This window comes from Micropterus salmoides, unplaced genomic scaffold (assembly GCF_014851395.1).
Source record: "Micropterus salmoides isolate LMB-PRFRI ecotype aquatic unplaced genomic scaffold, ASM1485139v1 Ms_hic_scaffold_23, whole genome shotgun sequence".
Taxonomy (NCBI): Eukaryota; Metazoa; Chordata; class Actinopteri; order Centrarchiformes; family Centrarchidae; genus Micropterus; species Micropterus salmoides.
Genome location: NW_024041484.1, coordinates 14,899,322 through 14,924,924, shown reverse-complemented (window position 1 = coordinate 14,924,924; position 25,603 = coordinate 14,899,322). Strand labels below are relative to the sequence as shown.

The following is a 25,603-nucleotide window of genomic DNA, read 5'->3' as shown; positions in this document are numbered from 1 at the left end:
TACTATTTGTTTGTATTAGAGAAATATGACACAACAATTCACAGAAAAGTGTAGGGTTACTTTTATTTACATATAAAAAGAGAAAAGTACAGCTGCACCGTCAAAGTGACAGTAAACCTTTTTTTTTTTACACAGTTGGGGGACTAAACACAGAAAGCAACACATGGCCTGCTGGTAGACCTATATCCTTTAAAGAGCTAACAAAGACAGTAAAACATAATTTCCAAAGTAATCTTCATTTAAGTTCTTAATCTTTGAACAAAAACATTTTGGGTGAATATCAGCTATGCTTTATTTTTGTTGCCAAACTCTCTGTATTGTTGAATTCATGGGGTTGTAACTACTAATAACATAAATAATTATCTATCATACATATCTCACACGAATAACTAGACACTTACATTAGACAAACTAATTTGCATCGGCTAAAAAAGCTGTTTATCACATTCTACTTCAGCATCATTTATACATTTTGAGTATAAAAGGACAGTACTAGGTAGACTTTTGGTTACAGCACAAGTACAGTGACAACTTTTTTAGCATAGTTGACTCTTCCCTTTTCATTTATCATATCAGCAGAGTAATCAAGTGATTTGATATATAAATCTGTACAAATAAAAACCTTATTGAGAAATATATGAACAACCTATATACAGTAAACACATTTAGAAAGAGAGAGACTGAAAAAAAGAAGCATTTAGGAAAGAGGGACATCTGAGCCCACTGCAGTCTAAAACTGACTGCAGAGAAGAGGAAATACACATGATGCCAAGTTTGAATTGGATGTGTACAACCGATTAACAGAAGTTAAGAAGAAGAAATACTGCTGTATGAAAGAACACTTACAATTAACAATACTTGTACAAGGAGAAACGTTGTTCTGAAATATACAAGGAGAGCTCATTGGGAAACAGATGGCCATTTCCTTAATTTCAGTATTTTTCCAACAGGCAAAAAATAAATTAACTCTTGGGTCTTTCATCATACAAATAATTAGCACCCTCTGAAAATCTTGTCTTTGCTGACCTCCAGTAGTTTAATGTTTCACCTCTCTGCAGTGATGTGCAGGTGTACTTCAAAATCCAATGACATCATTGTTGTGTGTGGTCACTGTGACCCACCAAACCCAACCACACCTTTCAGTGATGCTGGGTGTGGTCACAGGTGAAACAGGCTTGAAACCAGGGGGGGCTGCAAAACACTGCTTTTTAGCCTGGTGTTAAGTTGATACCGATGTCAATAACATAAGATAATAATTTAGGTTATTCTGTTTAAATCTGAAATAATGATCACTATGTGAAGCTGTGAGACAGATGAAAAAAAGAGTTGGCTTCTGTCCCAGTGTGTATCACAAATTCTTAAAGAAACCTCTCAAAGTCAATCATCTCTGGAATATTAGTATTAATAGGTGAAGGGAGATAATGGTTAGTACCTCAAGTTAACTGTACATAAACACAAGTAATTAATGGCTAAATAACAGTGATAAGAGAGAAATTGAGTCTTAAGAACAATAAAATATAACACAAAAGAGGACCTGGGTTAAACATTATTTGCAAGTAGCCCGTAGCAATTTGCTTTTCTTTACCTGTATGGTCTTCTGTCTGAGTCAGGTTTTACTGCCCTGGGACAGTTCAAAATAGTTATTACGGTGGCAGCCAATCGAAGATTAAGAATATAACTAAAACATGTTAGCAACTGCCTACATCTTCAAATGTCCTTTCTGGCAATTCCAAAAACAAGTTGGCAGTTAGCAATTCATCCTTGACACATTGACTTATCCTGCCAAGTTCCAAGTTTAATGTTGTCGCAAACAGGGCTGAGCTGATACTAGCCGATGAATGCATAAGGGTGTCAGAATAACAATATCTGTTTCAAGCCATATAAAGTTTAGCTGCCTCATTTGTCACTTGCCATCACGGAGTTGCCTCTGATATTTTATTGGACACAAATAAAGTATAAAAATATTTTTTTTCATTAACTTATTCACAACATATTTTTTCACTTTATCCCTTTGCTTTTTCAAAAAAAATGAGCTTAGTTTCATCTTAACCTCTGGGCATTTGGGAATTAGGTGCACTTCAGTAAGAATTTTGAAAGTATCCAGCACTTTTTATAGCTTACTGTCTGTGTACCACAAAGCAATATATTGGAGCTATGCTCTTAGAAGTCAGAGTCAGCATCCATAAGCTCCGCCTCCATTAAATTGGTCCGGGAGTGAATGGGTCCGTAGCCTGTTCTTCGGCCTGCCGGGACCCGGGCTACTTGGGCCAACCTCTCTGACAGCCCGTCGGTGAGATCCATCTCCCTGGGGTAGCGGGAAGATCCACTGGGCTGCCAGGTTGAGGCTGATGGAAGGCAACGTGGGCTGAGACCCAGGTCCTCTGGGCGGTCATTGAGGGTTAGAGGGTTAGAGAGCATGCTGCGACCACAGCTGTTATAACTGCTCTGGTATTGCGGGTAGGGACACCTCTCCTCACAGGACAGGGGGTGGGAGGGTTGGAAGTCTGGGTAGGACCCCGGCAGGACTTCCTCCTCCAGCTTCTGCTGTTCCTGCAGATTAGCGACCAGACTGGGGTGGCATGGCAGTTTGGGCAGGCGAGGCACTGAGCTGCGACCAAACTCACGCTGGCGATATGCCTGGTGGTCTACTACCTCCTCCACTGGGCGCACCTCCTTCTTCCTCTTCTTCTTCTTCTTTTTCCTCTTTATCATCTCAGGTGAAATCTCAGCCTCCACCATCCACAGCCTGTTCCTCTCCTCTGGAGGTGGCACTATGAAAAAAAAGAAAATAAGCTAGTGATCAACAGTCCACTAATGTAGAAAAGGGTAAAGAATGGAAAAAAGATGGAAGGAAAAAGGGTAAAGAATAAAAAAAGACAGACTAAAGGGAGGGATGATGAAACAGGTGATGTAAAATGTGGTGTAAAGGGTGTAATGTAAAAATGACAGCCTCCAGCTCTCACCTGGTGTACCAGTAGGAGTAACAGAGATGTCCTGGGGCAGGATGGCACCTCGCCTGGCCACCATCTTAGTCACATGCTGCGCCCAAGCTGATGACATGTCATTCGATGGCTCATTGAGCTCAAAATTGATTCCAGCTATGAATGAGAAAAGAACAACCACAAACTCCATTTAGAGACAAGTAAATCCAACATACCCTTAATGGCTTCCCACGGTTGCCTCTGTAGCTCCAAGCTAAACAAGCATGGCAGCCGCAGCAGCCTCACAGCTTACATGAGCAGAGTAATGTGTCATTCACTTCTTAGCTGCAGACATAACAGTTGTCCCTGACCGTGTAGCCTCTATCCCACAAAAAAGCAAATGTAAAATATTTTTTTAGACCAAATTTGAAAGACAGAAAAACACATATGGATCACATAAGGGAGTAAATCATTACATCAGCACACGTGGCGCCATTTTTGACATTACAAAAGTCAATTAAAAAAATTAAAATGCGTCTAGTCCTAACTAGGAAACCCAAAAACATCTGCTTGGCTAGAAACCTCTAAAGATAAATGAGAAATTTTGTGGGTGAAGCCACCCTTTACTATGGGGATGGCACAGGGAGCATTTAATGAATAATACACATAACATGAGGTATGAGCTCCACTTTAAGTAATCCAAATGAGACGTAGTCTTGTAGTTACAGTTAATTACCACAGGGTGGTATGCAAACATCACCAGACATGGCTTCCACTGTTTCATTTTCCACTCCGAATTGTGGACAAAATATCAAACATTCATGCCAGCGTAAGTCAATATGGTATGAACACTTAGTGCACTCTAATTTATCCTAAATGATCAGTTTAAGCTTACTCAGAATGAAAGTTCTGAATTATTTTTAATGACTAAATACTCACCCACTGGCCCATCATGGGACACTGTGTGCATGCTGAAGGACAGTTCCTTTTCTGGGTCCTTGTGGAGCTCCTTCCTCATTGCAAATGCCTTGGCAATCATCTTGCTCTTCTTAATCCTCTTGGGTTCATTGTCACTACGGCCAATAATCCTGCCATGGGAACACAAGGCAGGTTAATAAAGAGAGACCACAGATAAACTTTTCTTGTTAATATTGTTTTCTTATTTCTTTAAAAGGGACAGCACACATTAATGAATATTTCAGCTTTGCATCAATGTGAATATGCCAGATTTAGCCAGAAGGCTAATTTTCATCTGTAGTGCCCAGATAATTTGAGATGCTGTAATTCAGTTATAGTATTTGGTACCTCCTCAGCAGCCTCACAACTGATATTGACACTGTCTGATGGTCAGAACAGCACATGTTTAAAGCCATCAGCAGCTATGAGACCTTGGGCAAGATGCTTTCATTTTATGTCACTCTGGGGTCTTAAACCTGAACTAAAAACAAATATTCCAATATTCTGAATTGCTGATTTTATTTTCAAAGTTGGAAGGAAACATCTTCCTGTGAGTAAAATCCAAGTCACAGTGAAGAACCTAGGATTAACACTGCAAGTATACACACACAGGGGACACAGAAATAATTTGACTAAATGTACGCCTCTATACTTTTGAATGTTTGGGGTGAAAATCTCTAGTTCCTAAATATGTTTGGCAGGGACGTTCATTTGGTGTTTGCTTACTTGCACCAGGTCCGTTTCCAGATGAGGATGGTGGCCTTGGTCCAGACCCAGGTACTCATAGCGATTCCCGTCCCGAACATGGAGAACAGGTTGATTTTCTCCACCATCAGGCTGGGCCGGTTCTTAATGGTGCATTCTGGGATTGGCTTGTTGGTCTGAGAGGCGATTGTCACGTTGGCTTCACACCTGTTGGAAACATTGTAATGATGATCTGTTTCTCCGTCCCCACCATGCCACATGTGCCTCCCACACCTTCTAGCTATATGACTGAGGTACATTGAAATGCTGGTTATGGTAAATAAGAAAGTCTTTTACATGTTAGGGCAGGAGAGAGTGGTTTACATTTTTGAGGGTAAATTAATTCCAGTCCAGCCAGTGTCAACACGGTGGGGAAATAGGGCTGCATTCACAGCGGTTGAGCAGCGGTTCGGAGACTCCACAGCATCAGTTTGTGGATTTCTGTGTGGAGGGTTTAGCTATGGAGGAGTTCTGATGCAGGCAGGTGTAAACCTTTGCTACTGCGCTATGTTGTAAGAAAAGTAATTGAGCGTGTGATTAACTGAAGTGCAGCAGATCACTGGATTTCTGCCACCTAAAGAGGAAAGACGATAAGAAAAACTTACAGCACATATTCTCTGAAGCTCCTCTCCCATTCAGCCTGGTTGAAGAAGTCATAGAAGTGGCAGCCGAAGGTGATTAAAACAAAGCCAAAAGCGAGGAATCCAAATATACCTGGCAAGGAGAAACAGAACAACAAATCAGGTGTGATTCGCCAGACAAAGTGGAATAAAGTTTAAAATCATTGGGACAGTAGAAATTCTTATTTTTCTTGCTTTAGACAAGACATAAACTGGAGATATTAGTTCAGAATGATGACTCTATAAACATGGTATTTCTTCACCAAACCATGGTTTTCACCCTCACACTATTTCGCAGGTCACCACTGTGGTGTGAAATGGCGACAGATGACAGATGAGAGAACATACCGAGTCTCAGCATGGTCTCGTTGATTTTGCTGGCCGCTTTCTCACTCAGTAGTCCTGGGTGGTTACTTTTTATGGAAAACAAAGTCATGACACCTGAAAAGAGAGGTGTACTGGATCAGTCGGTGTCAGGGTGGGGGGATTAATTTGAGGAGCACTTGTCAGGAATCAAATGCTTGAAAGATAAAAATATCACCAAACTATGCTATTACTATAAATGTGTCCCTGGGTTTTAAGTTACTCACCCCGAATGAGGAAGTAGCCGCCGACAACAAGTACCACTCCAATGGGAGCCAGCACAAACCCAGCACGGTATCTGTAGTTTTTGTAGCCCACAAAACAGATCCCACTCACCGAGTCTCCATCCACCTGCGGAGCACCACACAACAGATCCACAACACATGAGAAACATGACAGTGTGATCATCTTCTCTCATGACTAGAAAATACTTTTTTAAGTCATGTTAAAACGTTGAACGGCTCCCTACGCACCTCAGCGATAGCCAGGATGGCCACAGTGAGGACGAAGGGGACAGACCAGGTGACCATGTGGAAGTAGGAGGTTCTGCCAGACAGCGGCTGGTGAGTGGTGCCCAGGGCTTTGAAGGACGTGTGCCAGGCATAGGTAAGCATGACAAACCAAATCACACCCGACATCAGGGAGTAGTACACGATGATGAAGATGGTGACACATGACAGCGTCTCTGAAGACCTGTAGAGAACAGAATGTCAGTGTGATTTTTTTTGGGTTACATTTTCTATTCTGGGAATGATTTCATGCCCTTTTCTGTCTTGAGTCCTGGTCAACGAACATTTTCTAAGCAGTCTCTGACTTCAGGCTCCTACTTACTTACTGCTGTACATACACTTACCTATACTACATATGATTTCAATACCCATACATATTTTAACTACTGTCTCTGATCTATAATGTATACACCATATTCATTATCATACACACAGTTGATAATTCTGTCTATCATGTCTCACTATTGCCATTACTTATTCTCAGCATTTCTGCTTTATTCAATAGTCACAGTAGAGAGAGACAGGAAAGGTAGGAGAGAGAGAGAGAGAGAGAGAGAGAGAGAGGCGATGACATGCAGCAAAGGGCCTTGATATGTGGTACACACTCCAGTAGTTGAGCTTCCAGGGCCCCATTTACTGTGTACTGTACTGTACTGTTACTTAGTGTACTCATATCCACCCCTTACTGTTTATTCTATACATATGCATGTAATATTACTCTGTGCTTTTTTCCACTTCTGGTTAGATGCTGAACTGCTGAATCTTCAACCAAGTCCAGTTGCCCTTGATTTTAACCTTTGTTGGATAACTATGACCTGGATGACTGAGAATCTTCATAGACATGCTGAACTGCATTTCGTTGTCTCTGTACCTGTACTCTATGCAATGGCGATAAAATGGAATCTAAGTATAACCTAATCTCATGACTGATTGGTTGAAGACATTCACTTACGAGGGCTCTCCAAGTCGCATGGTGTTGTCGCTTTTGCACACAATCTCGTCGCGTGCGCCGTCCAGGAACTGGGCCAGCCAGCCGATACTGCCCACGAAGAAACAGGCGTTGATGTAGAAGAGGATGACAGCTGGATAGCGGTTGGAGTTCTTCCAGTCGGCAAGAAATGTGGCCTGTGAATACGGAGGACATTTCAACAGAGGGTTAGAGAGGACTGAAAAGAGAAACATTTATCTACATAAAAAGTTCAATCCCTTGACTTTCTGATCAAACTCCTTGCCACAAACACAACACACTATGGGTGCTGTAGTTATGTCTCACCAGGGTGAAGAAGGTGCACAGGAGGGTGATGGTGCCAAAGTAAGCGATGTAGGCGTGCATGTCATTGTGCTCCTCCTCTGTGAACAGAGGGTTGTCACACTGGATACCGCAGCCCTCCACGTCCTTGTACCAACTCGACTGAATGTCAGTCTTCACCAGGGGAGCTTCACACTGGCCTGATGTGTTGAATTTCAGCTTCTGCACCTCATTCTGCACACAGAGGACGCAAGGGCAAAGGTGAGGGTCTAATTCAACATAGTCGGGATAACGTATAATAATTTCTCAGTTTGTAAACCCAGATAATTTGAGAAACATATCTGGAAGCCTTCTATAGCCCTCTAGCCACGCTAGAAAAACCAATGTGGCTACTTCCTAGTTGGCCCACACGACATTACATAACAATGAAGCTTACCGAACAGCCCACAGGGAATTGGTCACATTTGAGGAAGGTGGGCCAGCCTCTCTCCTGGTCCACGATGCTACACGGCCGACGCGTAGCCAAACACAGGCTCTGGCTGGGCAACTCAACTCGGCCATTCTCACATTTGGGCATATAGACGGCACAGAGCAAAGGCTGGATGACGGACCAACAGCGAGGAGCGTTCCGCAAACCTAGGACACAAAAGCAGTCTTAAAACATCCTGAAACACTCAAGTTAGACATGAGATGTACAAGAAGACACGGGCAGACTGATGGCGTTGATGGTGGTCATCATTACAGTCATTATACTAACAAAGTCCCCAAACCTGGACGGTGGAGATATGCACATACACATAGATGTTAGACACAGAGAGACGAGGAAATATGTAGATATGTCAGTTTGATTAGAATGGATTGGCGGACTGTGGTCATCTTCATTCACATCATTCTAACTAACTGTGTCTGCAGTTTTAAAACTCAATTAGTCGATCAATCAGTCAACACAAAATTGGTTAATAACTAATCGGCAAGAAGGTTTTCAGCAGCTGGCAACAATTTGATAGAAACTGTCAGATGCATTTTTAAACCTACAGAGCAACCTAATTGTTCATTTATAATATAATTATTGATACAGTTCTTTCCCCCATTTGCTGTAAACCATGCAGGAGCCAGAATAAACCATATCCAACAATACATGTGAGGGTCCTTAACCCAAAATGTCACCAAATTCAGGTTATCTGGGAGCCCTTGACACCTGTGAGGCAGCGACCTGGCTCTGAGGTCATTTGTGAGTGTTTATGCATGTGAAAGTCCTCTTGCAGAATATCTAAAAACCTTTTATTAGTGAGACCCTCCTATTGTTTGCTGGTTAACACCTATGAGAGACTCCCTTTGTTATCTGTAATGGCTTTTAACCCTTCATTTCCTGTTGAAGCTCTTTTCCTATCTCAACCCCTTGTACTTCACAATCCATTGTCACCCCAAGTAACTATTTAATTACAGGGTTTTAATTACAAGTTAAAATCCTGAGCCAATAAAATGGATTGTTTTTGTGGATTGTTATTATTTGATGTACAAATGTACAATGTTCTAATAGTTAATTAAGACCAGCAAACTCCTACAGGGTAATTATTATGGATTAATAGTGAAATTATAGTTCTTGATTATCACTTCAAAATAAATCACTCTGCTGATATTTATAATAATCCCATGTGTATTTAACGTACTCAGTATTTTGGCGTTTAATCTCACACTGCAACAAGTTGGATTCATCAGACCTCTACATTTACAACAGTTTTCTAATTTGATTATAGGATGCTTATCACTCTTCTTCTTCCAACCTATAGCGTTAGGCTCTAAAATGCATATCTGAGCTTTTAAGACTGATTAAATCTCACCAGACCACATGGTCAACTTCTCAAAAGCCTCTTCTTGGGTGCTGGAGTCCTCCGCCAGGATCAGAGAAGTGTGTGTGTACGGTAAAGGCGATCCCAGGCATGTGTTGTATTTAAGTGCCTCGCAAGTTGTGGTTTTCTTGCAGTTATCCTCAAATATCGTCCCGTTTGGAGACAACACCGCCCCGGTGCCCGAGAGCCAGCAAGCCGAGATGCAAAGCATCCCGTAAAATCCAACAATGGGGCTCCAACCCTGGGAAGACATCTTGGGAGAGAGATTCAACTGTGCGAAAAAACTGAGATTACTTTGAATTCTAGTGCTTCATTTATTCTGTTTCCCAAGCCACCCAAAGATAACGTTTTCTTCATCGGATGTCAAATACGTTTCCAAACGCGGCATGGTGAGGGAAATCAAAGTTTTCTCGCAGTCCTCCCAAACTGTTTTATCCTGCACTTCTCGGCCGATCCTTGTTGGACCTTCCTGAATTCCGTCATTATCCAAATTCCAACAGCTTGGGAAACTGTCCTCAACTCCAGAAAAAACGCATCCTCCACTTAAAACCATACAAAGCTTTCATTTGAAGCGTTTAAGGCTGAATATGAAAAACACACCAGGCCGAGAAAGTTGTGGATTCGCCCTCCCCCCACTTCCAAAAAACTTGCCATGAAAAAGTCTGGATCTGTGTAATAGGATCCTTAGCTCAGATGCACCACCCCCTTTTCCATGGCCCCCTCTTTTTTATGCTGGCAGAAAATCAGATGATACATTATCCCATATCTCTCTGGGTGTCCCAAGAAGTGATTTTTCTCCCGGTGAAGTGTCTGATCAGAGCTTTCTGAGACTGTGTTGGATTCACGAGTTGCAGCTCAGTGGCTGGTTGTTGTTTTTTTTTGTCTCTGGTATGCACATGGTGGGGGAGAGCCCAAGCAACAAAACCTGCCCTCCCATCCCCCTCTGCAAGTGGAAGAATGTGCCTTATGGCAGGCCTTCTGAAAAGTTTCTCATCTCAAGGACCCCCAAAACAACACAGACCCCCATCTCATATGAGAAGATATCTGTAGTTTGTGCTGAATCATACACCTGTAGGGTTTTATAAAACATGTAAAGAGTAGAGCTGATGTTTCTCAGTTTGACCCAGGTGGTCCTCAGACCTTTTGAGAATTACTAATCTAACAAAACAGTATATAGTTCCCCATAATGCAGCATCCATTAACATAAATATATTTAAAATGTATGTGCACTCAGAATATATTTCAGTGGGCTGTTGCTAATTCTTTGTTATGAGATTTTAATCTTCTTTGCTTAAGACAAAGATTGACATGCTACAGCTACAGAATAAGACTTAAGCAAACATATGCAGTTTATATATATATATATATTTAAATGAAATAAGCACAAGTAGAAGAAGAAATAAAAAAAATGACATTAAAGAGAAACATACATCTAGTACTGTTACTCCATGATACGTGTATTACATATGTTATAAATGTGATAATAAATGCAATATACCAAATCATAATATAAGACTTTCTAGTGAAAATTCATGGTATACATCAGAGATACAATCAAACACATGTAAGGGGATTTTTTTACATTTATAAATGAATTTTCTACTGTGTATTGGTGGATATTTGCCTTAAGATGATGACAGTAAGAAAAACTGAATAAAGATTTACAAAATGTTTTGAATAGTTCATACATGTTTCTATGACAGTAGTGTGCATTTAAGTATCTGTGTTTCCTTTGGGACATCCATAATTGACTGGGCTTCCTGTTGTGGTTAAGGTGGCTGCAGGACCTTTCAGAAATTGCTAAAAATAAAATATGTTCATAAAACACTAAGCTCAAAGACAGTCACATGATTTTATGATGATTTCACAAAGCTGTATTTGAATGCTCTTGGATATGCCAGGATACCACAAAAAAAATTCTGGTCAAATCTCAACCATGGTGCTGTTGTTATTGCATTAATTGGATAGTGCACTTGTGGTATTTGCATGGCTGCAGATGCTTTGTTTCACCCCTGCTGTTCTGAGAGTAAAACTGGGTTAACGCTGCTCCCTTGTCTGTGTGTGTGTGTACGTGTGTCTGTCCGGGCCTCCTTGAAATCCACAGCAACATGGCCGCTTGAGTGAGTCAGAGGCAAAAACCAGGGACCACACACAGAGCCCCGGAGCACAGGCCAACAAAACACTCTCACTCACTCACTCACACACACACACACACACACACACACACACACACACAGAGTGAGAGGCTGCAATAGGGCCACAACACAAGCTGCTGTTAGAACGGCCACTTTTTCATTATTCTCAGTTGCTTTTACTAAATTATAACATGTCACACCTCAGCTGTCCCAATTGCTTTTTCACTCCTTCATGCCACCAGATTGGTGACCCAGTAGATTTTGTTTTGTTCTAAAGGGAAAGTCATAGTGTGGGGAGTTTCTACAGCTTTAAACTAACATAGAAATCTCATGTTTAGATTGTGGACTTGCGCCAAAGGCTGTTAAACATCCAGGACTGTTTCTGCTCCTGAAGATTACAGGCATCAGGTTTCAGGCAGGGAATGTCCCACAACTCAGGTTTTCATTTGCCAGGCAGAGAAACAGGGTGGAGATGAGAAGTTTTGTTGGTTTATGCTTCATCCCAGTTACATTAAATCTTTCGCTGGGTGAAGAATGAAAAAGGTTCTTGAAAGAACCCAAAAGATTAGCCTCAAATTATCATGTGATACAAAGAGATTAAAAACTGAAATTTACAGCAGACACAAAAAGCACTAAAACATTTATGAGCATTAACAAACATTAACTTACAATGGCAGCACACTAAAGGCTTATACCTCACAAATCCAGTGGCCCTGCAGTCATGCAGCCTGTCAGCTGGCTAAAATGTGTGAAGGAAATGACATCATGTGCAGTGTGAGGTCTCATCAGGACAACCAAGAAGCCCAACATGGCCATTTTATTATAGAGGGACAGACCATTGGACATTACCTTTATAGCACAATGTCAAACGAAATACCTTAAAACCATGTTGTAAAAACGTTGAAAAAATTGTAACAAAAGCATTTCTGAGGCCTAGAGGAAATACTTATTACGTATTATACTTAATACTTACACATAGCCTTGTGCAAGTATACAAAACCACCATTGCCTTGCAAGTATAGGCTGTAGTGTTGTAGTACTTGAAACCTGTCTTAAGACCACTTTGATGGTCTCAGCCTCGTCTCGGACTTGACCACATTTGTACTCAGTCTTGTCTCAGTCTCGAACATAGAGGACTCGGGATTTTATTTCAAGACCAGTCAAGACCATAACTTTTGGAATATCAATAAATTGCTTTTGCATTGTCTGATTTATTTCTTAACATCCTAACTTTGATTGGATGTAAAACTTATTGCTTCAAATGCAACAAATAACACTTATTAACAATGTGTTGTTACTGTTAACGGCTGTCACCCCTGCTCGCCCCACTTACACGCACTCCAACAGTTTAATAAATGTTTGATTTAATTAATCTGAATCACAAATGAATTAACACTTAATTTTTCTATTTATTTTGTAGAGGAAAAGAGACTGAAAAAAGATTTTACTTAATTTAACTCATGCATTTTTGTTGAAAACACATTTTATCATAAGTTGTTCCACCTCCGATTTGTGTGGGGAACCGGTCTTGGACTCAACTTGGGCTCAATCCCTAAAAGTCTTGGTCTTGATAAACTCTGGTCTTGGTCTTGACTTGGTCTCGGTTTGGGCGGTCTTGACTACAACACTAATAGGCTGAACTTTCTTTTTGATACAGGTATTTCAACTACAAATCAAAAGTAAACATATTTTAGGGTGCAGATTGCAAATAAATTATTGACCAGTGCCACTAGCATAGATCTGGAGTTGGTCCCTGGGCACTGTACAGTGGCTGCCCACTGCTCCCTTAAGGGATGGGTTAAATGCAGAGAATAAACTACCTTTACCTTTATTAATAAAAAACGACCTCAAGCAAATGTCAGATGCATCTCACAGACACTAGCAGCTTTACTGCTAGACTTTCAAAGTCTACAAAAGGGTAGGTAAAGGATAATTTCAGTATTTTTAAACCTGGGCCCTATTTTCACATATTTTGGGGTCGAAAAGACTAATAGGTACAAAAGGTTTCAGACTGTTATACCAGGTGTCTGACAACATCATGGAAAAACCCTTTGTTTTTTAACAAGAAACTGAAAGGACGATTCTCGCTCTGAAGCCTTGTGAGAGGCAAGTTGTTGCAGGATATGCCGATGGAAACGAGGGAGAGGAGTTTCTTGTGTACGAAGAGGAACTGCTAGGAAGACTTGATTTCCTAACGTTAACCCAACACAACAAACGCCTCTCTCCAACTCGGACTCACTGTCGTCTTCCTGCAACTAATCCCATCTCACGAGATTAAATTAATATTTGTAGCATCAGGAATCCAGTTGAAACAAAACTCCCACTCCAATTGTGGGTGTTGATGCAGTGGATAAGACCCATGCCTTTGGTGTGAGAGACCTGGGTTCGAATCCACTGTGAGACACCAATGTGTCCCTGAGCAAGACACTTAACCCCTAGTTGCTCCAGAGGTGTGCGACCTCTGACATAGCAATTGTAAATCGCTTTGGATAAAAGCCTCAGCTAAATGAATTAATGTAAATTTGGCAACTTGACAAAAAGGGTATGTTAAAAAATTGTACATTATACTGATATCAGTTCTTAAGTAAAGGCCAATGATCCCCTTGCTTCTGCTTGGGTATTACTAACTACTGTATAAAGTTTGGTAAATTCAAGCATGGTCTATGTCCAGTAGGTGGTGACAGAGTACTATTTCTCCATCTGTTCCCTTTGTCCGTACTGACTTCCACCTCCATGCCAAGTATTTGAAAGCACATAAATGGTTTGTCCAGGTTCTTGCTTAAAAGAGTCTTGTGTTTTTAAGTCAGCGAGAAATTACTGAATGCTTAATCCCGGCAAAGATGACCGACAGAGAACTAGTATTTGTGGTTCCCTCCCCCCACCCGTTGGTGTCACCATGTTTCTGGGGGCCGGCCCCGGTCAGCTCCACGGGTCGGAGCGGTGCCTGAGGTTGTAGTTCTGGAGCTCGATCTGGTCTTTGATCTGGTTGATCAAAATCTGAGACAGGAGGATGCCGACCAGCTGCAGAAGAGAAAACAAAGGGCTCACGAGCTGGCGGCAACAGTCTCCTAGAGGACAATGTGTGTGTGTGTGTGTGTGTGTGTGTGTATGTGGGGTGGGGGTGGGGAGGGGGATGTTTATCCCACCTGTGGTATGGCCAGCCCTAGGGCAATGCCTCCTAGTATGAACAGGTTACTGTGGATCAAGTTCACCAGTATGTCTATGCAGCCATTGGTGTGGATGTGGTTTCCAGCTTCAAGGAACTCTAATTCCTGCATGCCCTGTCCACACATGGTGTTGATAACCTCCTGCTCAAGGACACATACGGTCAAAAGACAAACATAGGCAAATGAAAAAACAACACAAAAATGTATCAGAAGAGTCTTGTAAAGAAGGCAACCTTGTCTTTGGATATGATGCAACAGGAGAAGGGGACTGAACAGCGTTCTCTGCTGGGGTTCTCCGTTTTGCAGTTGAAGTACATGTTCTGGGTCCAGTCAGTGTACGTAACACCACCACAGCAGCCAAACTGAGGACACATACAAACATTTGAGAGTGAAGGGATTAGAAGACATGTTAGGTATTTGTGTATATAGCTACAAAAACTTTGTTAAGGCTACTATTGCCCTGGTATTTATAGTGGCAAAATGATGATGAACTACAGTATGTATGGCATAAAATCTGTATTTGGACCTAAAGTCTTACCTCTCTCTGACCATAGTCAATGAGGTTTTGCAGATCAATGTCATCTCTGTAGTGGATGATGGCATTATCGATCACCTCAGTCACTTTATTTCGTGCCTTGGCAGAGTATGAAAAAAAAAGTAAATTTAAAAGATTTTCATGAATACACAGAGTGGTTGGAAAATGTGTTAATAAATAAGAAAGACACATTAACCAATTTATGTGAAGTAAGTTTTTGTAAACTAGAATCAGTCTGATGTCCCAAGTAACATTCTTTCTCTCTCCAATTGCCATATGACAGTACAAAGCCAACTTCTTCTCAAGATCTAACAAACAAAATCACATCTAAATACCCTTTTAGTGAGCAAACCCTGGTGTTCAATTCATATGTTTATCAAAATGTTGCTGCAGTTACAGACAAAGCTCAGGTGAAGACAGTGTTTTGCTGATCTTCACAATCAGAAAAGTACATAAAGCAAAGTCTCCCCCAAGAAAGTATCTATAAGCAAATTATAGCAGCTTTCTCAAGGTGCATCAATATCACTGTGATGTTTTGGCCTCTCAAAAGATGTCTAGATTTGATATTATAATAATATATTTTATAATGCTTTAAGACCTTATGTGGGATTTAGATTAAAAAACAACAAAACAATAATGTAAAAAACATCAGATGTTTGTATAACATCAGAAATTAACATTCAGTGTTTGTGGCAGATTTGACTACTTTTTTAAAAATCTCTGTGGCTCAATCAACCAATTAACAGGAGGAATTTTAAAAAATAAACTAAAGCACTACAAGTAGAGTCATTAAATTAAGATTTTAAGTTCCAGCAAATACATTTATATTTGGATTATGCTGATAGCATGGATTATGCTGATAGAGAAAATCCTCTCTCTATAAAATCCTATTGTTTCATCACCTTATCAGAGAAGATGAAACCCAGGATACCAGCAGCCAGCTGGAGCAGGAAGATCACCGTCAGAGAGATACAGAACTGCGAGGAGGAAAGAGAGCGAGAGATGTACAATGCTGCAAAAATGATCTGGTTTGGGTTAATTCTTCCTAGGACAGATTCCATGAGATCCTGCGTCTCCATGCAAACTCAGCTGTTACTTTTTACCTCTCATACTTGTAGAAAATATGCAGAAAACCTAAGAGTAAGGGATTACAGTATAAATAAACTATAAAAAGCTGGTCAACTAAAGACTGATTTTATTGTACAACTGCTTAAGCTCACACATTCCTTATAAAAGTGCTAATACTGTACATATGTGCACCAACCCTGTTTTGATTAAGCTACCATAATTCTAAAATACTGCTGAGATGATCTGACAGCTCATATTAACTGAGAATGAATATGACACTTTTACCTCTCTGCGCTGTTATACTGAAGGTCTATAAACCAAAGTTCTACAAAAATAATCAGTACAGAATACACTAAAGCCTGGCAGTATGAAAAACTCCAGACTTACTGTCTGCAGAAGGCAGATGTTTTCTCGCAGGGAGCCCACACAGCCACAGAAGGTGAGGATGAACATGAGTACCCCGATGACCATCAGCATCATGGCGGGATCCACTGACAGAAATGCCAGAGCTGCCTCTGACAAGAAGAAAAAGAAAAAGAAAAGACAAAAGCATAAAGCCAAAAGGCCAACGCACTGTCTCACGCCCACTGTTGCACACTAGACATGAAAAACGACTGTATGCTCTATTCATGAAGGATCATTTACCTGCATGTTTCATCATGCGGGCGTACACGCCGATTGACACCATCACCAAGGAGATTATCTGAGGAGAACATGAGAAAAAAAGGTTTATTTTTTCAAAATATTATAAAAGCGGCGTAATAAGGGGAAACCACACACCAATGTAAGTGAAGAACCATTTCTATGTTCATGCTTGTCCAGGGAGTGGCATTATTCACCAAAACACTTAATCAGGTATTAGAGTCATAGATGAGGCTGTACTGGTTGAATAAAAGCCAATTTTCCAAAGAAAATGCACTTTTGGAGAGACCATGCTTTTTTAGACTTAATGATGAAGCGGAATCAGTTGCTACAACATTTTCGTGAAATAATGTAGAGAAGGAGATTCAGCCATTCACCCTACTTACATTTGACTAAATCGACCTGGCAGCAATCTGCCTCTTTGCCTAAAAAATAAAGACCCTTTCACTCAGTGCTCCTCTCCCGGTCTCAACAGAATAATAGGGAGCACTCTTTCCATCCTGAATGAAATGGATCCAGTTACAGCAGACACTGCACCTTCATGGGGTGGGAGGGCAAAACTAGATTTTTGTAAAGCAATAATTTATGGTGTATAAGTCTGCAAGTCTAATGCAGTGTGACAGTTTTGTGAAAAGTTATGCTATGTAAAACTAAGTGGTCACTAAAACAGATTATTACAGTGGTTAACATAATTGATTCGGTTATTAGGTTAATTGTCATCCACTCACCAGACGGCTAATTGCTAGGATTATAATTAAAAAAAATAAAAAATTGACATTCCATGAGATTTCCTACAATTAAAGACAATTTAGACTAGAAAGAACTATGCATTTGCGGTAATATTTGGTGTGTCCTATACAGAGCCCATTGTAGCTAGAGGCAACAAAAATGACAACAACACATTCCACGCTGAAGAGCTTCAAGTTTTTACACAGCCTTATCCTGTTTGTACATGGCCAGAAGTCATGTTCGGGGCTGAAACAGGCTGACTCACTCATACAGCTTTGTTTAAAAGACATTGCTGAAAATGGAAACAGATAAAGAAAAACTTAAAGTAAGACTTTATGATTTGTCCGATTATATGTCTATATGTTCTCAATTTATTACTGGGTGTTCTCATAGTTCTCGACTAGAAACAAGAAAGTCTTCTCACACTCCCAACAAGTTTAATGTGCAACACCAGATCTGCTTTAAAATGTTGTAAGTCAGAAATCTGCTTATGTTACAGTCCCTGAGCACCTGACACTGAAACCTGCTGATGTGAACTTTGGTTTGTTTACAAACAACTGCTGAGCTTCGCTGTTGCTTTTAACAAAACATCCCATACTTTTAAAGTCTAAAGTCAGACAATTATTAAAATCTTACTGTGGGGGACAGAATGCTACAGTCAGACAGTGTATAGCTAATAACATAATCAATGTGACCACCTCCTGTATTCACCAAAGTCGGTTTGAAATGGTTAAAAAATAACATCTCACTTGGTGTGAAATCTGCTACACAGTAACCATGTTTCCCAGAGTCAACAGAGATTTGTACAGGGATCATTAGCATATGAATGAATTAAAGTGTTGGGTGTAGGTCATTCTAGGAACTGGCCTAAAATAGCAGTTTTGTTTTGCAGTGTAGGTGTTTGATATTGAGTTTGAATTGTTATTGAGACGAGAACAACCAAAACCTGGGATCTGTCCTCAAAATCCTCTGATGATACATTTCTGATTTGCAAAGTAATGATAAAACTGTCCATTGTCTGAGCAGCAAACACCAGGTGTGTGCTTGTGTCAAATTTGTATGTTAACTTCCCTTCTCCTATTTCCTGGACAGGGTTTCACTTTTCGTACAACACCAAAGTTAATGGCAAGTCAGATAAAGCAGTGGATGTCTGTCAGCACACAGAATCTAGATCTCACAAAAGTACACAGTAAGTCTGACAGTTATAGCCTGTGAAATGTCCTTTAACTGGTATTTTGTTATTAACCAATAGTTTAATTTAAGCCACCACAGAGCTAATCTAGTTTGTCAACACAAACGCAATGATTAACCTGCAGACAGAGAAAAGTAAATGAAGGTCACCAGATTGAGATCTCTGTGACCCATTACGTTTAACCACATAAGAAACACTCACCCAAAATATTAAATTAAATATGAACAGTAGATACTTCACAACTGGACTGACAAAGGTGTAATCCTCGACAGTTCCAGGTGCGCCTCTGGGTCTTCCTCCCATCCTCCCAAGTATTTATCCACGCGTTTTATCCAAGTTTGCGCGCAACTGAACTACCAGTGGTGTGGCTAATGGAGTTTCCGTGAGCAAAACCAAAGACTCGGCAGCATAATGACGACGAGGAGCTGCTGATGTTCCTCTACCAGCTACTTGAGTCGACACGTACTGTGACAGTGAGTGGCTGCAAGCTGCTGCCAGTGGGCGTATAGATACTGGGTGTGTTACCATTGTGTCTCATATCTTCACCGGTGGTCATGTGATACAACCTGGGGCTCCTGAAAGTAACACCACCTGTCACACGATAGAGCCCGTTGATCGTAAGCAAAATCAGGAACAGTTCTCCACTTTATTAATTTTTAAACAACAAACTGTTTTAATATGTGTTTTACTGTGTAGTTAAATTCCACCCATGACAAAGTACCTTCATGTGTTTTGTGTGTGGTACTTTTGCTTTCACTTACGAAGTGCTCTTGCCATTAAAGTGTAATACCAAAACTTGTATTTACATACTTTTGTATATTTAAAATGTTTATTTCTAGTATGTCTCTAAATACACACTGGTGAAGTAGTGAATAGACCCTTCTTCATGCTGAATTTAAAATATGACATATGTGGAATTATTTTCAGTGATTTATTAGCTATATCCCACATGTTTTATAACATTATGTACTTACCTAATGGCATAAGTCACAAACACACAGGTGCTACTAAACAGTGGCTAGGGTCCATTAAGTGTTCCAGCAAGGTATGACAGTGTGAATGAGCAGTTATGCTCAATGTCCCTGAAACTGAAGCAGCTAAATGCAAATCTGAGCACCATTCATTTTATTATTTAGACTTTTGCTTTTCCTACTGTGACATATCAAAATGTCCTCCCCTGCTGGGCCTAGTGCACATGCAAAACGTGTGGCTCCTGACGATGAATAGTCCTACAAAACCTCTGACTAATAATTCACATATTAGATATCCACATTATGTTCCTGACTTAGTTTCATAAAGTATGCATTTACATGTAATGTAGCGTCTAATCTAACACTACTCTGACTGTATGACTGTCAAGTCTGTTGCATGCAGCATCAACAGTTTAACACTTTCACCATTTTCCTGACACCAGTTACTGAGCATTAGTTGGGTTTTTAATTAGCCTACATTAAGTCTATTAAAAAAAATACCCCAGAAGCTTCACAAAGAGAAATGTAATGCAGGGCTGGTGTATTGTGTTGCATTAGATTTTAAAAGTCCAGGGTCCGACAAATGAGCACCATCTACTGGCAGAAAGTGTTATTTCCCAGTATGCACATAAATTCACTTGTGTGTGACAAATTTTATCACGTTATTTGACTCTTCTCATCTCATGTTCTTTTATGGCTTAGTTTTAAGGTTGCGGCTTTTATTCTGAAGAAACACTCACACGGCACGACAGTTTTCATAACATCCGGTGTACCCGGAAGTTATGAAGATACAGTTGCCTGCTCTGTAAGATGAATGCAAGACTAGTATTTAACTCATTGTTTTGACGTTTTTAAAGTAAGAAATGGCGTGGAAAAGCAACGGTTTGTGTGATTATTTGTCTAGTTATCTCGAGTGTACGCAGACAGTCGATTTACCAAATAATATCTTTCTAATAGTTATTAAGTTAACGTTAGCTAATCCTCCGAATACAAGAGCTGTGGTCAAATCTAACTTAGCTTGTAAATGTTTATTTCAGCCTCTGTAGATAAAATGTGTGTTATTCATTCATTCCAGTACGCTTGTCTCATATATCCTTTGCAGGCTCTCCTCTTCCTCCGGCCTCATTACATCTCCTTGTCCCTCCGGTGAGACTAATGTCTGCTTTCATATGGCAAATAGTACAGCAGCACAACGTGAAGCAGTATGACAAGCTGGTGGACTTCATCAGTTTGGCGACAGAGATCGTCCCAGAGCTTTTGAATCCCAGTCAGAAAGCTCAGCTCATCCTGGGCCTGCGAGCAAGGGTGAGAAATGACTAAATACTCCCATTAAACTTATCATCCAGCATGTGTATAGGGCCTAATATATGTAGAGTGGAAGTTGTCCTGTGTGGTTAAATAAAGTAGTAGTGTTTGAAGTAACATCTGAAAGGATTTTTTGGTTAAATTTAAAATGCAAAAATTGCTCAGATGAGACATTTACCCCCTTGAAAACAACATTTCTATTGAAGGTCCACTCAGCAGCTTTTCTGCAGCTTTTGATCATATTGCACGATAATGGTCTGTCAAGAAAGAACTTTCAATCTCAATTTTTAAGCCAGCAGGGACAAGAAGTCCAGTAGGACATTTTCCATGTCTGGCGTAGATGGTGTGTTACGATCTAAAGCTCCAGAACAACTACTGAGTGTAACTTGTGTTGTTTGTTTCTGCCAACTGCTGCTTCCAAGGTCAAGAATTAACTCTCAATCCAATTTCCATACATTGTCACTCTTTTAATTTCTGGATAATAACATCCATTACATGATTGTGAAAATCATGACACATGAGGAAAATGCTTCTTCATTTTACTTATTCATTTAGGGGGTTGTTTTTAGTAGTTCTCTTGAGTTTTAATGTCAGTGTGTCTTAAAAATCTTTTCCCTGCTGTGTTGTGCTTTTTGAGTGACCTGTCTCCCGCCTTTGCCCTGCTGCAGCTGGTTCTGGAGCTGTGTCGTGGTGATGGCGCAGCCAGCCTGCAGACCATCCAGAGCCACCTGAATAAAATCCACGCCTGCTGCGCTGAACTGAGCTCCACTGAGCAGATGGTGTGATTTTTAAAGAAAATGCACAGCTGCCACATAAGCAAAACATAGACAACACACACATCTAGAAATCCAGGGTGTTCCCCAAAATAAATGATTTGTAATCTGTATTATTGTATTATTGTATAAGTAAGCACATCATGAGCACTGTACAATCCAGAGTCAAATTCCTCGTATGTGTACACATACCAGGCAATAAAGCTGATTCTGATTCTGATAATACTGTTGCTACGGTAACTGATGTAACTTTATTGTCATCTATGTCTTGACAGGTCAGGGATGATTTACTGAAGACCTCTTACACCAACTTTGCCAGCCTGGTTCAGAATCTTTTGAGTGTTCCTCATGAAAAGGAGTTCTTCTTCCAAGTGAGTCTCTCTGTGAAAAATGCATGTTTCTTACAGATCAAAGAAAGGGATATAGATGTCAATTATTATGACAAGTATCTGCTGTTAAAATACAAATAACATACACGTACTGCAAACAAATGACATGTAGGCAAAGATTCAGCTTTTTAAGGAAATCTATGAACTATACTTTAGTCACAGTGACTTATAAAATCTAAAGATTCACCAACCATTTACACCAGTGAAGTGATGATAATTGAAATCCAAAGCTCTGGCTGTTTCTGTAGGAGGTTTTTCCTGCAAACTACGGCTCTAACTATGACCAAAGACTGCAGCAGCTGGTGTCTGAGTTCCTGTCCAGGCTGGAGCAGCTGCTGCCCATACCAGACCTGCAACAGGTATTCTTAACATAAGGTCACACATTTCTAAAGGCACAATGCAATGTAAGTCTAAATATGTGTTGAAACGTACTGTTATATGTGCAGAGATGTACAAATATAAAATAATAAAGTTGTTACATTTAGATAAACACCTTTCTTTATAATGCTACGTACACATGTGCTGTTTTGATGATAACAGTATTTTAAATTAAATTAAATGTTTCATTAAGGCCAAGTTCTATTGTTATCAAACAGTTATTTCATATTTTACATGATGAATTGTGCATCCTCGTTAATTGTTTGCATTAGATTTTAAAAGTCGTTTAAAAGTTGTTTTTTGGTGTGAAATGTCATCTACAACAAAGAGCATTTTTGAGCCACAAAGCCCTGGATTTTCTTCTTTGTCTGCTTTTGCCCTGAGGTCTGTAAGCACATGACTATTTCACTTGCCAACCTGCATCTTTGTGGTCTTCTCTCCGTCAGACAGCAGCATGGCTCACTGAAACAACATCTGTTGGAGATGAATTTGGACTGCATCTGTCTGAACCCTTTGCTCTGAAGACTCTGCTGCTTCACCACATAAAGTTGGGCACTCTCAGCTCTGGTAGGTTCAGAAAAGACGAGAGGAACGAGAGTTTTGCATGTAGTCTTTTACATCTGTGTGAAAGTTTCAAAAAGGGTGTTTTTTCTTATTTGTTGCCTGTCTCCTGTCTTGCTTACTTTCTTAAATTCTCTCGTTTTCTTTCTTTGACAAGAAATGTAAGTTTTTTTGTCAGGAATGAATTTGTGACTAATGTGTAAAATGTTTAATGCCTTCCTCTACAATAGCTCCTTCCAGCAGTGAGGAAGATATCCTGTTGTCCACTCTGGCTCTCCCTTCCCAAGCCGGGGTGGACCGGTTCAGTGAGCCTTTCAGTGAAGATGATGATTATGACAATGAGGAAGAGACCCCGGAGTTGGAAGATTTGGAAGAAGACTCCAGTCAAAGCTCAGACGTCACAGCAAACGACTGGCTGCCAAAAAGGGAATCAGGTCAGACAAAATCAGCTGCAGTAGCAGACCAGAATTGGTCCAGAAACATATTTATTTACTTATTTTACTAACTTGCTGCTTTTCATGCTGTTTCCAGGTCACCTGTCCTGTTTATTCATCTGCCCTCAGTGTTCATTCTCTCACCGCACAAAGAGAAAGGTCCAAGAGCACATTCGTAGTCAGCACAGCATCACAGTTCCCATTCGGAAAAAGCTATCCATGAAAAAAGCCAGAGCAAAGACTCAGCAGAAAAGTAAAGACTTTAAAGCCGAAAAGAAGAAAGTACAAGGCCACTCTGAGAAAAAGAGGAAACTCAAACAAAAAGACAGTATTGAAAAAAAGCGGGAACGTAAGCAGAAGAAGGACAACTTGGAAAACAAGGAACGTCGTAGACGGAAAGAGCCCACGGGGGAAGACAAGAGGTTTCTGAGCACGCGACCTGTGAACAAAAATTTCACAGAGGAAGAAACCAAATGCCCGAAGTGTGAAAAGGTTTTTGAACATCCAAATCAACTGAAGGCTCACATGAAGCTCCACAGCTTTGCGTACCACTGCAGCCAATGTGAGAAGGGATTCACCAGCTCGTCAGGTTATTATCAGCACCAGAGACTCCACAAGAGAGGGCGGATATTCATCTGCAGCCAGTGCAACAAGGGATTCCTGTGCAACTACTCGCTCAAGCAGCACGAACGCCTGCACGAAGGCCCCACCAACCTGTGCACGATCTGCGGGAAAGGCTTCAGCAAAGCGGGCATCACGAGACACATGCAGATGCACAAAGGGGAGAAGAACTTCTTGTGCACCACGTGCGGGAAGTCATTTTTATCTTCCGGGGAGCTGCTGCTGCACACTCGGTCTCACACGGGTGAGATGCCGTACACCTGCACCCACTGCGGGAAGGGCTTTCCAGCAAGAGTCACCTAAACGTCCACACGCGCTCTCACACGGGGGAGCGTCCGTACGTGTGCTCAGAGTGCCCGAAGCGCTTCCTCACACTGAACTGCCTGAAGAGACACATGCTCAGCCACAACGGGGTGAAACCATTTAAGTGTCCAAACTGCGAGAGAGAATTCTCGCAGCAGGGAAATCTGAAGAGACACTTGGCAACTCATAAACCGGACACGCAATCATCACAATTTAGTCATAAATAACAAATCGTCAAGGCTTTTGAAAAGCTGCGTTAAACCAAAATTTACTTTAATTGTACCAAGACAAATGAACAGTCATGTTTATAAAGTGTTTATGGTTTAGTTAGTTATTGTGTAATCGCTAGCAACAATTGGAAAGAAGCCTCATTATATACAGTTACCAGACTAGCAGCGTTTTACAATCACCAATACTGATGTCACCCAACATCACCCAAGAATCATCCGTCGTCAGTCATCGAAATGACTGTGTAAATACCCTCACAAAGGAAAAAACACTAGAAAAGCTGTGATGGTGATCAAGACAAGTGATGTTAGATACATCTTTCAGCCTTTAAATCCAGTGTGGATTACAGTTCAGTTTCATCAATGCCTAAAGAATACTTTTTTTTTTTTTCTAACTCATCAATCTTTATTTGAGAAAGCCTGTTAGCAGTTCAGGGTTGTGTGTGAGTTTATAACATACAGTACCTGTGAGCACCTTTTCTTACCTTGTCCACAGGAGGGTTGAAATAGGCAGGCTCCAATAAACACTCGATCACTTGTAGACGTGGATTATTTTTAGGCTTGATTCTATGGTACAACAAACAGGTGCTGCAGTCAAACAGCAGAAGCCTACTGCACCACAAGGGTCAGTTTGTGTTAAGTGTTATTTGAGAAATGCTAAAGGCAATGCGTTCAGGATCTATATGCTGGGAGATCAATCCACTAATAATAAAGCAAACTGGGATATTGTTGAAAGGATGGTGTACATTTGGTAGCTTATTGCATCTTTTTGATAATTTAGACATTTTTAAACTGTACATTTTAGGTGTCCGTGATCCTAACTTATTCAAAAGATAACATAAAGTAACTTTGACTAATGGCTCATTGATTGATGACCAAACGTAATGATGTTCCCTTACATGGCCCTAAATTCCATCCACAATTCCAATGTGATTTCCAAATCACAAATTTGCTTCAAAG

At 40.6% G+C, this 25,603-nt stretch overlaps 3 protein-coding genes across 4 annotated transcripts; 1 reads left to right on the top strand and 2 right to left on the bottom strand.

Moving 5' to 3' along the window:
- Positions 1 to 37: 37 nt before the first annotated feature.
- Positions 38 to 9,466, bottom strand: smo (smoothened, frizzled class receptor). The gene is made up of 12 exons (XM_038739190.1): positions 9,205 to 9,466; positions 7,800 to 7,999; positions 7,388 to 7,597; positions 7,067 to 7,239; positions 6,079 to 6,298; positions 5,833 to 5,956; positions 5,591 to 5,683; positions 5,228 to 5,336; positions 4,605 to 4,790; positions 3,861 to 4,009; positions 2,964 to 3,098; positions 38 to 2,771 (listed from the first exon to the last, which is right to left on the bottom strand). Exons 1-12 carry the CDS (start codon positions 9,464 to 9,466, stop codon positions 2,161 to 2,163), a joined length of 2,472 nt encoding a protein of 823 aa, XP_038595118.1. The 3' UTR covers positions 38 to 2,160.
- Positions 9,467 to 12,116: 2,650 nt separating this feature from the next.
- On the bottom strand, positions 12,117 to 19,191 carry tspan33a (tetraspanin 33a). Its single transcript, XM_038739192.1, has 8 exons — positions 18,883 to 19,191; positions 16,764 to 16,821; positions 16,506 to 16,633; positions 15,953 to 16,027; positions 15,054 to 15,149; positions 14,749 to 14,877; positions 14,495 to 14,656; positions 12,117 to 14,369 (listed from the first exon to the last, which is right to left on the bottom strand). The coding sequence occupies exons 1-8, from the start codon at positions 18,982 to 18,984 to the stop codon at positions 14,268 to 14,270; spliced, it is 852 nt and encodes a 283-aa protein (XP_038595120.1). The 5' UTR covers positions 18,985 to 19,191; the 3' UTR covers positions 12,117 to 14,267.
- A 1,233-nt stretch (positions 19,192 to 20,424) lies between these two features.
- Positions 20,425 to 25,184, top strand: LOC119918213 (zinc finger protein 432-like). 2 transcript variants are annotated; one of them, XM_038738836.1, is made up of 8 exons: positions 20,425 to 20,534; positions 20,755 to 20,957; positions 21,626 to 21,736; positions 22,006 to 22,101; positions 22,368 to 22,478; positions 22,944 to 23,064; positions 23,289 to 23,492; positions 23,590 to 25,184. In XM_038738836.1, the coding sequence occupies exons 1-8, from the start codon at positions 20,516 to 20,518 to the stop codon at positions 24,414 to 24,416; spliced, it is 1,692 nt and encodes a 563-aa protein (XP_038594764.1). In that variant the 5' UTR covers positions 20,425 to 20,515; the 3' UTR covers positions 24,417 to 25,184. The 2 variants fall into 2 exon arrangements, with proteins under 2 accessions (XP_038594764.1, XP_038594765.1); XM_038738837.1 differs by having other exon boundaries at positions 20,485 to 20,508.
- Positions 25,185 to 25,603: the final 419 nt, after the last annotated feature.